The sequence below is a fragment of the Arachis hypogaea genome, chromosome 12 (genome assembly GCF_003086295.3).
Source record: "Arachis hypogaea cultivar Tifrunner chromosome 12, arahy.Tifrunner.gnm2.J5K5, whole genome shotgun sequence".
Lineage (NCBI taxonomy): Eukaryota > Viridiplantae > Streptophyta > Magnoliopsida > Fabales > Fabaceae > Arachis > Arachis hypogaea.
The window spans coordinates 67,017,085-67,034,259 of NC_092047.1; the positions used below are offsets into that span (position 1 = coordinate 67,017,085).

The following is a 17,175-nucleotide window of genomic DNA, read 5'->3' on the forward strand; positions in this document are numbered from 1 at the left end:
TCTATATATCTTCTTGTAAAGAAAGGATATGATGCTTGGATTGATTGATGGGGGCGCATCAGAGAGGGATGATGGGTGTCTTATGATGTGACAATACATGTAAAAAAAAGGGTTTCTCTCACACTTAATCTTTCTTGGAGGGTGAGTATGCTGAGGGTTAATAAATCTATGAATATTTTATACCAAAATTAATGGTAGGGCATGTACAAGTGACGAGTGATACACTACACGAAGTGTCCGTCAATGTAAGCTAGACTTTGTGTTGGGCCTCCCTGAAGATGCACCAGGCCCAAGCCCATTAACTATGTTTGCATCTTTGTCTTCATACAGGAATGCATGCACGCTTGGAGAGCTTCATACTACTCATACAACTGATTTTTCTTCCCACATAACAAGGACGCTTACTGCTAACCAACACTGATGGAGAAAAATAGTGTGTCACCCTTTCACAAGGAAAGAGAAGTGTTGAAGTTTTCTGAAGATACCCCAGCATCCCAGTCTGAACTTGACAGGTATAGATTATTAGTTCGAACGAGCATAGATACACTAAGTTGTGTATAATGATGCCTCCATATGGCGGGTTGTTTTTTGCAGGGAAGGACGAACTGATGCCAGTGAGAATGGGACAACGCAGGACCAACAAGTGTTGCGTCTCCTTGGTGGCATTAAAGAGGTATGAGTTCTTATTTGGACAAGACTATTTGTTGAGATGTAGTTCTCACGAGGGGTGTACTATGGTCGATTTCGTTGGGTTATTCATGTGCTGACTTGATACTTATCTGCTGTACTTGCAGCATCTGGATAAGGATAAGGAAACAACGAAGGCCCTTTTGCAGTCTCACGGAGACCAAATCAAGAAGCTGACAGAAGTGGTTGAAGGTCACAGCCACATACTGGGAGCTTTGATCAAGAATGTGTCAACCAAAGTAGATCCTATGCCAGCCAAAAAAGATGAAGGAAAGAACGCTCCAGCAAAAGAGAGACGCGGCCGACCTAGAAAGACCAGCGATGCCACCAAGAAGACAGGGGTGGTAGCAAGGAGGACGCCAGGGTTGAAATCGGCAAAGTCAAAGACTGCAGATAGTTCCTTGAAGGTCAGATTGGGTTGAAATGATTGTCATGTGTGACTAGCTGCATTTCTTTGTTAGGTACTTTGGTCTCCATAAAGCCTGATGTGTTAATACCTTTTTTTTTTTTTTTCATTTATGGTCATGTTTCTTAGCGGAAGCTAGACTTTGAGGAACAAGAGTCTAGCACCGATGTCATGTTAGAGGTACAGCAGCAGGGTCATGGAACTCTATTCACCTATTACACTCATTCTAATGCCTATATGGATGGCGTTGAGACACCTAATGTATGACCATTATCATCCTATTGATGAATACTTATGAAGAATGTAATATTTTTTGCCTATTTGAGTCTCTCCTAATTAAGTTTGATTTGATAAACAGTGTATGAAATTACTATTCCCACCGCCTGAGGGAATGGAGTTTGTTGGAATGGAACTTGCTGTTGCTGCTTATGTTTTTGGGAAGGATTTGCCGAAGAGGTTTACCAGTCTATGTTGAACGATTTCGATTATGTTGTTTGCCTCGGTTGTTTTATATAGTTGCTATGACGTTGTAATACTTTCCTTGTTAATCCTTTCCTTGTTACTTAACAGCGAGGTCCTCGTCCCAACCGAGCACTGTCTCAGAGACAGGCGTGCCCTGCACACCCTCTGTCCTGGTGAACGTGTCATGGATGACGTACGAACTATTCACAACCCTTATGCAGTTTGACATTTTTCGTACATACTCAAGAAAGCCATTGGCTGACCCTTATCGTAATCGTCAATAAATAATTTATTTGTCCTCCCATTTTATAGGTGATCAGTCTGGTTGCTGTCATGTGCACCGAAGGCACTATGTCGGATTCTGTTCTCAAGAGGTGGTGGCTTCCCACCTCTTTCCAGGTAACGAATGTACAACATTTCTCCTTGTAAGTTTTGAGGAAATTGCTATTTGTGACTTTAACAATTGCAGCAAATAGCCGTTAATCCAACAAATTATTGTCCAAGCACGCTGGAGTACATCAAGCGCAAGTTCATGGGGAAAGTAGACCAACTCTTTAAGGTAACTTTCTCCGTTTTTCATCACATGCTAAATGTCTCTATACGTGCCAAACAAATTGTTTCCTTCAACATCATCAGGTTTACATTCCCCTGCACACGGAGGATCATTGGTATCTGATGATCATTGATTTCTTCAACTGAAAGTTAGTGTATCTTGACTCGCTGAAAGATTCCAAGCTTACAAAGTCCCGTAAGGATCAGATGTTGTATGTGGTAAGCGATTGAAGAAAATTTTTTTTAACACAATTTACTTCTGCGTGGAACAACGGAAAGATGCACTTTGTTGATTTAAAATAATGCATGTTGGCTTGTGGATAAAACAGGCATTTTTCTTGGAGAACTTGTTGTGTGATGACTATTTCTACGAAGGAACGCCTAATGAAATGCACAAACCATCCACTTATGAAATAGTGGAGCCTGAGATCGGACAGCAAGCCAATGGATCGTAAGTAATTAGTTTTTTTTGTCTTGAATTGTTTTCCCATACGTGGCAAATAATAGGTTCTCCACCCATAACGGAGTACGTTTTTTCCAAGCATTTAAACACCTATACGTTGGTGCCTCAGGTTCTCTATGTGACAAGTAAAATTTGTCTGAATTGTTAATTTTATTTTAAGACAATTTATTGCGTTGTTAATTAAATTGATCAAAGGTCAAGAGAAAGGCAGAACGATATTAACCATCATATTATGTACATTCTTTAAATAAATTAAGATACCCGATCTATAGTTGTTTTCTTGAACGGGAATAACACTGCCACTTATTTTTCCTTATTGGACTGATTTATGGTGCGCACTGTTGCCTAATGCTGTTAACGTCAGGAACGACTGCGGAGTGTGGGTCGCCCAATGGATGATCCAATCCCATCTGTGGAGTAACTACGACCTACCGGTAACTCCAGAAGCCAGTTGATGTGCCGTCAATAGGATAGCAAAATCACTATTTCCTAATACTGTTTTTGTTGTAACGTTTGCCATTTTGTAGGTCGTTAACGAACATACAAGAATGAGGTTAGCAGTTGATCTTGTATTGGGGAGACACAATCCATATCGAGCTGAAATTGGTCGAAAAGCTGTAGAATATTAGGACAAAATATGTAGAAAATCAGCCAAAAAGACTAAGAACATGATTGACCAGGTGGATGTTACTACAAGTCCTACCATATAGAATGTACTCAGCAAAGATGTACCCTTTTTTGGTGGCCAGTTATGGGATATTTTTTGTTTTTTTGGGTTTGTTGGATCATATAATGCTGGAATGATTAAACATTATAACAGGAATATTTGATGTAAAATGTCCCTTTAGTTCCAACCAACATGTTTTCCATGATGGGCAGTTTGGTTGATATAAAGAGGCATCCTTGGTGTACCTTTTTGTTTGGGTTATGGGTGTATATAAACTGGCCCTTTTGTTGTCTCCGACCCTTGGTCCCTTATGAATTCAGTGGGTTGAATGTTTTATGTGGGTACACAATTAACAAGAGGAAGTATGGCTTCATGTTTTGGGCTATCACAATGTTCTTAAATTTAATTTATTTTTTTATGTTAAATACTTTTTAAAAAATTACTAACAATTTAAGTTGTACTTAATTAACAAAACAAAATGTTAACTTAATGTTCAATTAATTATCTAATATAACATATTTAATTATCATTGTTGTTTGAGTTACTTTATTCGTTGTTTCTACTAAATCAATTTTAATATAAAAAAAACTTACTACAAAATACAAAAATATTTATCTGTATTTTATTTTGAAATAAACATAATGTACTCAGTTATGTAAATCTATTCAATGATTTGTAATTTTTACTAGTTTTTTATTTTGAATATTAAAGTAAGTAATTTTGTATGGCCTACTATTAATATTAGATGTGATTATATCAATGTGAAATGATATAAGATTTAAAGAATTTTTTTCAAGAGTTAAAATTTGATCGGATGCTAAAGATAAATTTGATATAAAAAATGTTAAAATATTTTATTGTTAGTAAAACTTAGTGTGTTTTGCATAATAAACACACAATTGATGAAAGACAATTTGTTTTTACAAACAAATCTCAATATATTCATTGTCCTCTATTGTATTGCAAGAAAAAGGATAAATTTTATATATTAAAAATGACATATAATTATAACAATAGTAAGTGTTAATGATGTAAACAAAAACAAATAATTAACATAAAATTAGTCAAATTATCAAATATTTACATTTCTTGATTAAGGATTATCAATTTAAGTTGAAGAGATTTTAAAAATATATATTTAATGACAAGAAAGTAATCTTCTATAAAATTTTCAAAATCATATATAATTCTCAAAAGATATATAGTTCAGTTGATCATTTGACAATAGCAATAAAATGAAATTTATACATAAAAAGCATATTATTATATAATTTGAAAATTTTATAAAAGATTAATTTCTTTTCATTAAATATATATTTCTAAAATCCTTTCAACTTAAATTTATAATCTTCAATCAAAAAATCTAAATATTTGATAATTTAACTAATTTTACTTTATGCGTGGGTCTGTCCCTGCCTTAGTCTACACGATAGCTTATTTGAGCACCCATCTTGTATTAACATTATCTCCTTATTTAAACTCTTTAATAAACCATATGAAAAAGTTGAACATACAAGTACGACTGAAAATGCAACATTGCTTCTGGCTACAGTAATCAACAATATTACACCTAATCTTCTGCCGAATACTGAATCCTTTTCATGCAACGACAGACCACTCAACGGGAGAAACAATATAAGGTCAAACATATTGGTCCCCATGCCAGTATACATGGATTAGTTTAACATGGAAGCAATATTAAAGGGCTACGAATGGGTACAACATCACCTATCACACAAAAGTAGTCCATACTAACCACGAAGCGGTTGGATGGAACAATCGAACGAATGTTCCACTCATCTACACCAGTTTAGAGAAGTTGTGGAATAGATCCCGAACCTAAAACAGTGTCAGTTACCAAACTCGTGATCAACACGGCACACCATATTACCCTAACATACTAATTGTTTATGCGTGCATTTATAAACCTGTTGATTTGGACCAATACTCTCGCTGGTTCCAAATGACTATTGCCCACGGTGTCTGTGAAATGGAACCGTATTCATGAATTCTACCTACGGTATGTGAAGAGCCCCACCTCCGAACACTTCTTCTACCACGATAGTTTGATCATTGGATCCGGTCGCGTCCAGTTCGGCCACCTAAATAACTCACAATTGTTACCAATTCAGTTATCAGTAAAAGGTTCTTCACATCAAAAATCTAAATTTAGAAGCCCTTGCTGCCAAGTATCTAAGCAAATAATAAACCTTCACGCGTTACGAACAAATAAATTTATAAAAATTTCTAAATTACCTCCTCACTTTGTCCCTCGTCCTCAGCCGAATTGAATGTATCTAGTCGGGCCTTTTTGCCCCTTCGAGGCCTTCTGTCTGTGCAAGTCCTCTTAGTATGTCCCGGCTTGTTGCAGTTGGCACACTGTCTCTTGGACGCCTTCCTCTTATGACCTCTTGGTGCTCCCTTTGTTCGCACAACAATAGGATCTCGAATTTCACCCCGTGCCTTAGAGTTCGTAGGATGGACACCTTTGGCGAACTCTGATTCCAAGGTTGCACATAGTCGGTGAATCCCGTCCAAAGCAACAACGAATAACCCAACCTGCTGGGCCCCTAAAAAGAACAACCGTCGGGACGCCGAATGAAGTGCTCCATGGCGAAGCAAGAACCATCTATCACCCCCGTCATCTGTTTTCTCGACGTAGATGTCTAATGATTTTGCTTCTTTGGTCCAACGCTTCAACACTAAACTACTAGGTATTGTCAACAAGTGTTCATGCTTCATCACGAAAAACATATGTTTGCATGGAAACCCCTGAATTTTCCAAAAATTACAACCACATTCTAATTTACCCATGTTCTTATCACATAAAACTATAATGTGACGGCCTGGATGACCGTACTCCTCAACTGTGTACACCTTCGTGGTCAACGACCTCCTCACCCCAACAAAATTAACTGAAAAAACACTCTGAAGCTCCCTTTTAGCATCTACAAATACCGCTCTCGTGTAAACAGAAGCAGCATGATGCTCAAGGGATTCTAACGAGGTTGTTAGCACCGATTCACTATAAATAGACCTGAACTGTGCCAGCAATTCATTGTTCCTATACTCCCGCACAAGAAGTTCTAGATTCTGAACAAGCTCCAACATACTGTGTTTTGATTCAAGGAAATTCTTGCACACCGAATTTATCCCTTCGCATCGTGATGTTGTCCGATACCTGGCACAGAATTTCTCGCACAGGAAAGCGTTTGCCCACATCTCTTTTTTTCCATAAACTTGGTTCCACCACAGTGTGTCCTGCAAGCCATAATCGGCTGCGGCCTGGGCCCACTCTGCCTCAAAGTCCTCAACCGTCATTTCAGAATAAATCCACCGATTAAAAAGCCGATGTAAATTGTCATCCTTCACGTTTGACGTGACATTCTTCTCAAAGTGCCAAGCACATAACCGATGCGTGGCATTTGGAAAAATTGTTCATACGGCTTCTCAAATTGAGTCATCACCGTCTGTGACAACAACAGACGGCTGCTTGCTGCACATGACCTCCAAGAAATTCTCCAACAGCCACGTATATGACGCAATGCTCTCATCTAACACCAAACCAAACCCAAAAATACATGTTTGCTTGTGGTTATTACATCCTGAGAAAATCACCAGCGGCCTCTTGTATTTGTTCTTCTTGTAGGTTGAGTCGAATGCAAGTACGTCTCCAAAGTATTGGTAATCTATCCTGTTGCCACCGTCGACCCAGAGTAAATTCGCTAGCATCTCCTCCTCCGTCACATTATACCTTGCCATCGAAGTCGGGTCTGCATCGACTTTACCCTCCAAGTACACTATAGCTGCGTTCGCGTCTCCGTCAACTATCTTTGCACGACGCCTCTTATCCACGTAGTTGTAAGCATCTTTCTTCAAAAAACCTACCAATGAATACCCTCCAGATACTCCAGCCATGTACCGCATTGTCTTCGCCGTGGAGATGCCACAACCTTAAAACCCATCTAATTGGGCTTTCGCAGCATCCGTCATCGAACAAAAACTTGTAATTAGATGAACCATTCCAGGATGAATCATGTCGTGGTTGTGGTTCAAAATGATTTTCTTGACCCTCCACAACGAGCTTTCCTTATCTAAATATATACACATTCTTGCTTCACAATTCGTCCTTGTCTCTGGCTTGTGAGGCCTCTTCCTATCGATCCTGTTATAATGTTTCTTATCTCTCTGTCCCTCTCTATTGCAAAAAAATCTTCTCCGAACCAAGTTACATTTCTCATCCTTGAACATATCTCCCCTTCTAATACCAAACCCGTAGAATTTTCCTAATTTCTTATAAAACTCGTATGCATCGTCTTTGCTACGAAACACCTTCCTCAAAATATCATTTTTCGTTATATCAGCGACATCTCCAAAATTAACTGCCGCCATCACACCTGCCCCCTCGTCACACATTGCATTAACGTCAACAGCCTGGGGAACGTCCATCACAATATTCACAACACAGTGCCAAATTCTTAACGCAGGCCTGCAAATTAAGCTCAAATGAAAAAAAAAACCAACGATATTGCACAACACCGACCACACAAATCTCGTGTCCCCCAAATAAAATATTAGCTTGTGAGGTATATGAACCCACCACAATATACCATTTTGTTATCTTAAAAACATGCAACGATACCCTCCAATGACAGCAATCAAATGAACTCCAACAAAGTGACCAGTGCTAATTGCCACACAGCACCCAATCCCACAGCAAACTCATAAATAAATGTGCCAGCTTAGTAAAAATACTATTGATGTGTTACTAATAACAAGAACAGAAAAACTCAACCTCTTGAACTCAATAATTACATCACCTATCCAACCAGATAATTGCATCACAGTTATCATAAACTGCTTTCAAAGCTTAGAAGCAGTGTGAAATTAAACACGTGAACCGTATAATAATTCAAAAGATCATGAATTGCAAATTAATTAACAAGAACACAAGTTACTAATAACGGAACATGATTAAACATTCAACACTTTTCAACCCAATTTTACCTTGGCTCGTCACAATGATTAACAACATCAAAAAATAATGAACAAACAGTGAATCAGTAACATAGGCAGCAGAAATCTACCAGTTTAAAGGTTCTGAACGTACTAAAAATACTATTGATGACTTACTAATAACAAGATTAGAAAAACTCAACCTCTTCAACTCAATAATTACATCACCTATCGAAGCAGAAAATTGCATCACAGTTATCATAAACTGATTTCAAAGCCTAGAAGCAGTGTGAAATTAAACACATGAAGTGTATAATAAATCAAAAGATCACGAATTGCAAATTATTTAACAAGAACACAAGTTACGAACAACGAAACGATTCAAAATTCAACACTTTTAAAAAAACAATTTTAACTATGCTCGTCACAATGATTAACAACAACAAAAAATAATGAACGAACATTGAATCAGCTACATAGGCAGTGCAAATTTAAAATTTAAAGGTTCTGAATTTAGAATTCATAATCAAATACAATCAGTGTGCAACGCCAATCAACCAAACACTGACTGAGCATTAAGTTCTGATTCTCTAATTGGGAAGCAACAAAGTCAGGATCAAATTCAAGTTACAGCAACAAATTAAGCAAACCCTAGTAAAGTCCCAATGAACCGCAACATTTAAATCAGCAACATGCCAAATTTATTGAATACAATTTCAGCAACATACAAATATAAGACGACAAGGGAAATATGAAAAATACGGAACATGGTAGGCATGGTGCAGAGACTCACCAACAGGCGACTGCGACTCCGCGACCACCCCTTAGAAGGCAAGCAATCAGGAGTCCCCATGAGTTTCTTCTCCCGCCGGCAACGACAAACCCGAACCACGAGAACCTAGTAACTGCGACGACACTCGGGTGACACTGGGAGGCAGAATCGACAACGATAGACACGGAGGGCGGCCAGCAACCACCATGTAGATCTAGACCACTCACTAGCGACGGAGGTGCGAGCAGCCTAGCACTGCAAAATCAAACTGGCGACCACCAGACGCGGAGGAGACAGGGATAGGAACGAGATGACCACACCGGAATTCCTTGGGTGCGACGAACGGCGGCTGCAGTGTACCACTCCCACAGACGGCGACAACTGATGGTGGAGGCTAGGGTTTGCTATCCGCGGAGGAGGCTAGGGGAAGTAGCTATTTGCTGCAGGAAAGAGTTGGAGAAGGGGGGATAATGCGTGCAATCCCTTTTCCCCCTTTCAACTAACAAAACGACGTCGTCTTCTGTGAACCTCCGGTTTAGATCCGGTCCGACAGGTCGGTTCGGTTCGGCTATTCTTAGTGGTTTTTAATTGGATGGTTTTCCACAGTTTATGTTATCAGTGACTAAATTTTATCTACAACAAAACTTGTTCTGCACACTTGCATAAAAAAATGTGACCCAAGCCCAAAACCCACTCATGGCCATATACACAGAAAACAAAAATTTGCCCAAGAGCCCCACCTTACCAAAAATAATTAGCACCTAATTAAACTTATTAACTTTTTTACAATGTGCAGTGCAACTGCAAAACTGCTGCTTCTCTCTGACCTAATGTCCCATCAACTGAACTTGTGACTATGCCCAATCAACACGTGTTCAACTAAAAAGCTTGCCACATAATATCCATAGGTGTGGATTTTTTTTTCATCCACACCATAGAACTTCCCTTTCTCTAATTATTCTCTATATGGTAATTATTTTAATAATTTCTGAATTTCGATTCTATGCAAAAATCAATAAAGTATGGATCTGTCCACTCTATTGTCCAAAGCCTTGTCATTCTCGTTGCTGACTTGAGTTTTAGTCTGAGTTGAAACACCGACACAGAAAAAATATATACCACAAATGATTATTTTTCTTTCAACTTCTTTACTCCACAACTTGAAAAATCTGGAACATGTATCAACGGCGGAGGCTTATTAGATTCTCCACCGCTTGATGCTTCTCTCTAGCATGCTCACCGGAGTTTCAGTGCTTAGAAAGCTTGTATCAATGGTTGACTCGTTTACTTCCATCCACATAACCATCTCTTACATAAGGTTAATGGTCAATGAATAATCCTATAATAACCACCATCAACATATTGGTTCTAATTCCAAATAAGAATAAAATATTTTTGGCTTTTTTATTTAAATAATTATGTAAAATACATTAATTCCTGAAATGTGCACGAATTAAAAAAATGACCAAAATACACAGGGCTATTTCAGCTGAGGCGCCCACAAAATGGAATCGACCTCCATGTCAGGTGAGGTGTCCACAAAATGGAAGTCAGCATGTTAGACCCATTTCTACTGTGCCGTTCGCGAAATGGCAAGCAAGTCTCGTGCAAAAATTGAAAACGCTGCACTATGTGTGTAATCCAGCCATCTGAAGAACTCATGTTTAGGTATTTTATTATGGTTGAAAAATCTTATCTTATCTTTTTTTTAAAAAAAATTCAAATTTCAAATTTAAATTTCAAATTTCAAAATTAAATCTTTTTCAAAATCAAATTTTAAATCTGATCTGTCTTTTAAATCCTTTTCAAATCTTTATCTTATCTTGTTTTAATTTCAAAAATTCAAAATTCAAATTTTTAAAATTTAAAATTCAAATTTCAATTTCAAATTTCAAAATTTAAAAATTTAATTTTCAAATTTTAAATCTTAAATTCAAATCTTTTCTCAATTAGTTACTTATCTCCTCTCTTCTTTTTCAAAACTTCCTAACTAATTCTTCTTTCTTCTATTTTCGAAAATTCTTCTTCTCTTTCTCTCTCTTCTTTTTGGAATTTTAATAATTAATTTTCAATTTCTTTTAATTAATTAACTTTAATTTTCGAAATTAATTAATAAATAAAATAAAAACAAAAATATTTTAATTATAGTTTATCTTTTCTACTTCTATTTCTACTTCTATCCCTTCTATCTTCATTCTCCTTTCTCTTCCTCTACCTTTCTTCATCATGAACCCAAGTGGGAATGAAGAGTTTAGAAGAACTCTGGGATCTTATACAAATCCCACTGCTGACTTCTATGGAAGAAGTATTAGTATACCTCACATCAGAGCAAGTAGCTTTGAACTCAACCCTCAACTTATTACTCTAGTGCAGTAAAACTGTCAGTATTTTGGGCTTCCTCATGAAGAACCTATAGAATTCTTGACAGATTTCTTAAAGATTGCTGACACAGTACACAATAAGGGAGTAGACCAAGATGTCTACAGACTATTGCTCTTTCTTTTTGTTGTAAAGGACCAAGCAAAGAGGTGGTTGGATAACCAGCCTAAAGCTAGCTTGAAAACTTGGAAACAGTTAGTAGACAAGTTTTTAAATCAATACTTTCCTTTAAGAAAGATGACCCAACTGAGACTGGACATCCAAAGCTTCAAACAAGGAGATAATAAATCTCTTTATGATGCTTGGGAGAGGTATAGAAGGATGCTAAGAAAATGTCCCACTGAAATATTTTCAGAATGGGTATAGTTAGACATCTTCTATTATGGACTTTCAGACATGGCTAGAATATCTTTGGATCACTCTGTCGGTGGTTCCATACACATGAGAAAGACCATTGGAGAGGCTCAAGAGCTTATTGAGACAGTTGCCACTAATCAACATCTGTATTCATCCCTGAGACCTCTATAAAAGGAGACGTTAAGGCAGTATCTACTGAACCTAACCCTCCAGAACAGGATGGCCCATTGACTCAGCAACTGCACGCCCTTGCCCAGCAACTACTGGAATTGCAAGAGGCCTTACGAGAGACTCAAGCTTCTAACAGGAATGTAGAAGCACAACTGAGTCAAACAAGGCAGTAGTTATCTAAGCAAATAACAGAGGAATGCCACATCATTCAACTAAGAAGTGGAAAAACATTGAATACCCAACCTCAGAACAACAGGAGGTTAGGAAAAGAACAACTGACAGAGGATAACTAGGTCTCTACACAAGATAAATCTGGGCGTTCAAACGCCCAGGGAGATATCACTCTTGGCGTTGAACGCCAAGAAAGGTCAGAGACTGGGCGTTCAAATGCCCAAGGAGCAACATCCTTGGCGTTGAATGCCCACAAGGGAATGATGCCCCTAGCATCAAACACTAGAAAGAGGGCAGCAACCTGGGCGTTGAACACTGATGAATCCACATTCAATGGTATTTATTTGCTCTATTTGGATGAATTTTATCAATATTTGTTGCACTTATCCATTGAAATAGCATCGTTTCATGACTTCTTCCTAAATTGTGCTTGAAAGTGAAAACATGCTTTTTAGGCCTTATAATTGCTAAATTTTATCCACTTTAATTCCATATGATGCCTTGATGTGTTTGCTAAGTGATTTCAGGTTTTCAAGGTAAGTATGGGTTGAAGAAGTGAGAAAAAAAGAGCATGCAAAAGGGAAGAAACCATGAAGAAATGGAGTTTGGAAGTTCACCGATCTGTGTGTGCGAGCTCGGCGACGCGTACGCGTGACCCACGCGTGCGCGTGACCCGAGTCACATGAGCTCATTAATGCAAATAGCTGGGGGCGAATTCTGGGCCTCCAAAACCCAATCCAGCTCATTTCTGAAGCTATTTCAACCCCAATTCAAGTGGAAACAAAGAGGCAATTAGGTTTAGCTTTTACATGCTTTTTCTCTTAGTTTCTAGAGAAAGAAGCTCTCCCCTCTCTCTAGAATTAGGTTAGGTTTAGTTTAATTTCCTTTAATTTTAGTCTTTAATTCTTGTTTTGATGTAGTTTCTTTTATGTTTTCATGCCTTCTTGTCTTTATCTTCTTTATTTCTCTTGTTATTTCTCTTATTTTGTCACTTTTATGTTATGAATACTCTTTGTCAATTTTAATTTCAATTAATGCAAATTTATGTTTTATGTTCATTTAATGCTTCTTTTTTTTTGTTGTTATCATTTTCTTACTTTTGGTAGTTAGATTTTAATTTTAATGCATTTTAATATTATTTTATTCTCATGCACACCAAGTGTTTGACAAAATGCTTGGCTTAGTTTTTGCATAGTTTTTCTTCACTCTTGGCTTGGAATTGATGACTTTGGTGACCCTTGAGTCATTGATGTCCATTCTTATTTGATACATTAGAGTAGTTAGTTGATTTGGTTTCCCTTGACTCTAAGTGACCCAATAGTGTTGACTTAGGACTTAGGGATTAGAATCAACTATGCCTATTTAACTTATCCTTGATGTAGGGTTGACTAAGTATGATTAACTCTTCATAATCATCATGTGTTTGTGGTCAATGACTAGGATAGGTAATCTTAGCCTTCAATCCATGCCAAGAGATTTCTTGCATTTGAAGTTTTCTTTCCTTGCATTTAATTGCTTTGACTTTTATTGCTTTGATGTTTAATTTCTTGCATGTTTAGTTTTTACACTCTTGGTTGAGAAATTGGGTATTTGGGTGAAATTGAGTTGTGGATGTCCATTCCGCATTGTGTGAGAATTGTTAATTGGTTTGGTTTCCCTTGACTCTAAGTGACCCATTAGTGTTGACTAGGACTTAGGGATTGGAATCAATTATGCCCTTTTGACTTATCCTCGATTTTAAGATAGACTAACTGGGATTAATTCACACATAATTACCATGTTTGTGGTCCATAACTAGGATAGAACTCTGGTGCATGGAATTGCAATCACACCTTTGCAACTCTGTACAACTAACCAGCAAGTGCATTGGGTCGTCCAAGTAATAAAATCTTACGCGAGTAAGTGTCGATCCCACAGAGATTGTCGGCTTGAAGCAAACTATGGTCATCTTGTAAATCTTAGTAAGGCGGATTCAAATGGTTATGAGGTTTTGATAATTAAAAGATAACTAAAACGTAAATTAAAATAAAGATACTTATGTAATTCATTGGTGGGAATTTCAGATAAGCGTTTGGAGATGCTTTGTTGCTTCTGAACCTCTACTTTCCTATTGTCTTCATCCAATCATGCGTGCTCCCTTCCATGGCAAGCTGTATGTTGGTGGATCACCGTTGTGAATGGCTACCATCCGTCCTCTCGGATGAAAAATACCAGGTACGGTTCTTGCACGGCTAATCAACTGTCAGATTTCTCGTCTCAGATGAAAAATACCAGGCACAGCTACCACACGACTAATCATATGTCAGTTTCCACTTGTGTTAAAATAGGATCTCTCTATCCTTTTTCACACTGTCACTACGCCCAACATTCGTGAGTTTGAAGCTCGTCACAGTCATCCCTTCCCAGATCCTACTCAGAATACCACAGACAAGGTTTAGACTTTTCGGATCTCAGGAATGCTGCCAATTGGTTCTAGCTTCTACCACGAAGGTTCTAATCTCACGGACTCGGTCCGTGGATCAGAGACCCAAGAAATTATACTCCAGCTGTCATCCAATGACTACGTTGAACATCGTGTAGACCGCTTGTGGTTGTCAGGCACGCGGATCTTGGCTAAGCGAGTAACGAAGATAGTGGGTGATTGTCATGGGTCACCCCTTCATTCTGACTTAACTGAATTAAGTACGAGAGTATATCTTGGAGAAGAAGTAAACGTGAATTGAAAGAGAAATAATAGTACCTGCATTAATTCATGAAGAACAGCAGAGCTCCGCACCTTAATCTATGAGGTGTAGACACTCCATCGTAGAAAATACATAAGAGAAAAAGGTCTAGGCATAGCCGAATGGCCAGCCTCCCAAATATAACATAAAAGTCCAAAGATCGATCAGATAGATCAGATATCAATTGTAAAACGTGCTATTTATACTAAACTAGTTGCTAAGGATTACAGAAAATAAGTAACTAAGTGCAGATAGTGCAGAAATCCACTTCTGGGGCCTACTTGGTGTGTGCTTGGGCTAAGCATTGAGCTTTACACGTGCATAGGCCTTTTCTAGAGTGAAACGCCAGCTTGGATGCCAGTTTGGGCGTTTAACTCCAGTTCTGGTGCCAGTTCTGGCGTTTTACGCCAGAAAAGGGTCTCTGGCTGGCGTTTAAACACCAGTTTGGACCATCAAATCTCGGGCAAAGTATGGACTAATATATATTGCTGGAAAGCCCAAGATGTCTACTTTCCAACGCAATTAAGAGCACACCAATTGGGCTTCTGTAGCTCCAGAAATTTACTTCGAGTACAGGAGGGTCAGAATCCAACAGCATCTGCAGTCCTTTCTCAACCTCTGAATCAGACTTTTGCTCAGGTCCCTCAATTTCAGCCAGAAAATACCTGAAATTACAGAAAAATACACAAACTCATAGTAAAGTCTAGAAATGTGATTTTTGCATAAAAACTAATAACAATATAATAAAAAGTAACTAAAACATACTAAAAACTACCTAAAACCAATGCCAAAAAGCGTATAAATTATCCGTTCATCACAACACCAAACTTAAGTTGTTGCTTGTCTCCAAGCAACTAAAAACAAAATAAGATAAAAAGAAGAGAAAATACAATAAATTTCAAAATATCAATGAAGATTAGTTCCAATTAGATGAGCGGGACTAGTAGATTTTTGCTTCTGAATAGTTTTGGCATCTCACTTTATCTTTTGAAGTTCAGAATGATTGGTATCCATAGGAACTCAGAATTCAGATAGTGTTATTGATTCTCCTAGTTTAGTATGTTGATTCTTGAACACAGCTGCTTTATGAGTCTTGGCCGTGGCCCTAAGCATCTTGTTTTCCAGTATTACCACCGGATACATAAATGCCACAGACACAAAACTGGGTGAATCTTTTTAGATTGAGACTCAGCTTTGCTAGAGTCCCCAGTTAGAGGTGCCCAGAGTTCTTAAGCACACTCTTTTTGCTTTGGATCACGACTTTAACCACTCAGTCTCAAGCTTTTCACTTGGACTTTTATGACACAAGCACATGGTTAGGGACATCTTGATTTAGCCGCTTAGGACAGAATTTTATTCCTTTGGGGCCCTCCTATCCACTGATGCTCAAAGCCTTGGATCCTCTTTACCCTTGCCTTTTAGTTTAAAGGGTTACTGGCTTTTTCTGCTTGCTTTTTCTTTTTCTTTCTTTTTCTTTATTTTTTGCCTTTTTTTTCACAAGCTTTATGTTTTTCACTGCTTTTTCTTGCTTCAAAAATCAATTTTATAATTTTTCATATTATCAATAACATTTCTCTTTTTTCATTATTCTTTCAAGAGCCAACAATTTTAACATTCATAAACTTCACTATAAAAAATATGCACTGTTCAAGCATTCATTCAGAAAATAAAAAGTATTGCCACCACATCAAAATAATTAAACTATTTTCAAGATAGAATTCGAAATTCATGAACTTTTTTTCTTTTTCAGAAAACACTTTTCATTTAAGAAAGGTAAAAGATTCATGGAACATTCATAGCTTTAAGACATAGACACTAAACACTAATGATCATGTAATGAAGACACAAACATAGGCAAAACATAAAGCATAGAAACCGAAAATAGAAAAACAAATAACAAGGAGATTAAAGAACGGGTCCACCTTAGTGATGGTGGCTTCTTTTTCCTCTTGAATAACCAATGGAGTTCTTGAGCTCCTCTATGTCTCTTCCTTGCCTTTGTTGAGGACCATGAGTGAGCTCTCTTGTTTGCTTCATCCTCTTTCTAGTGATGGGCTTTTGAGATGAATCTCTCCATCTCCCATGACTCGGAGTTGGAAGCCACTGCCTTCCCTTTCCTCTTCCTAGAGGTTTCTCCGGCCTTAGGTGCCATTAGTGGTTATGGAAAGCAAAAAAGATGAGCTTTTTCCACACCAAACTTAAAAGGTTTGCTCGTCCTCGAGCAAAATAAGATAGAAGGGAGTAGAAGAAGAATGATGCAATTAATTTTGAAAACTTATTACTGTATGCAAGAAAAATTAAAAAAAGTTGAAAAGAATTTGAAAAGATATGTAAGTTTTGAAAACGTTCTGGAAGGAATTGAAAAGAATTGAAAAAAAAAGAATTAAAAAGAATTGGAAAGGTTATTAA

General features: G+C 37.6%; 1 protein-coding gene across 1 annotated transcript; it reads right to left on the reverse strand.

Annotated features, from left to right (window-relative positions):
* Nucleotides 1-5,252: 5,252 nt before the first annotated feature.
* On the reverse strand, nucleotides 5,253-6,558 carry LOC112730093 (protein FAR1-RELATED SEQUENCE 9-like). The gene is made up of 2 exons (XM_025780204.1): nucleotides 5,494-6,558; nucleotides 5,253-5,339 (listed from the first exon to the last, which is right to left on the reverse strand). Exons 1-2 carry the CDS (start codon nucleotides 6,556-6,558, stop codon nucleotides 5,253-5,255), a joined length of 1,152 nt encoding a protein of 383 aa, XP_025635989.1.
* Between the last annotated feature and the right edge of the window lie 10,617 nt (nucleotides 6,559-17,175).

Excerpts from the sequence above, each read along its gene's own strand:
- LOC112730093 (XM_025780204.1), bottom strand. The coding sequence starts at position 6,558 with ATGACGGTTGAGGACTTTGAGGCAGAGTGGGCCCAGGCCGCAGCCGAT. Across the intron at positions 5,340-5,493 it reads ACGAGGGACAAAGTGAGGAG|GTGGCCGAACTGGACGCGAC; the intron begins GTAATTTAGAAA and ends TGAGTTATTTAG.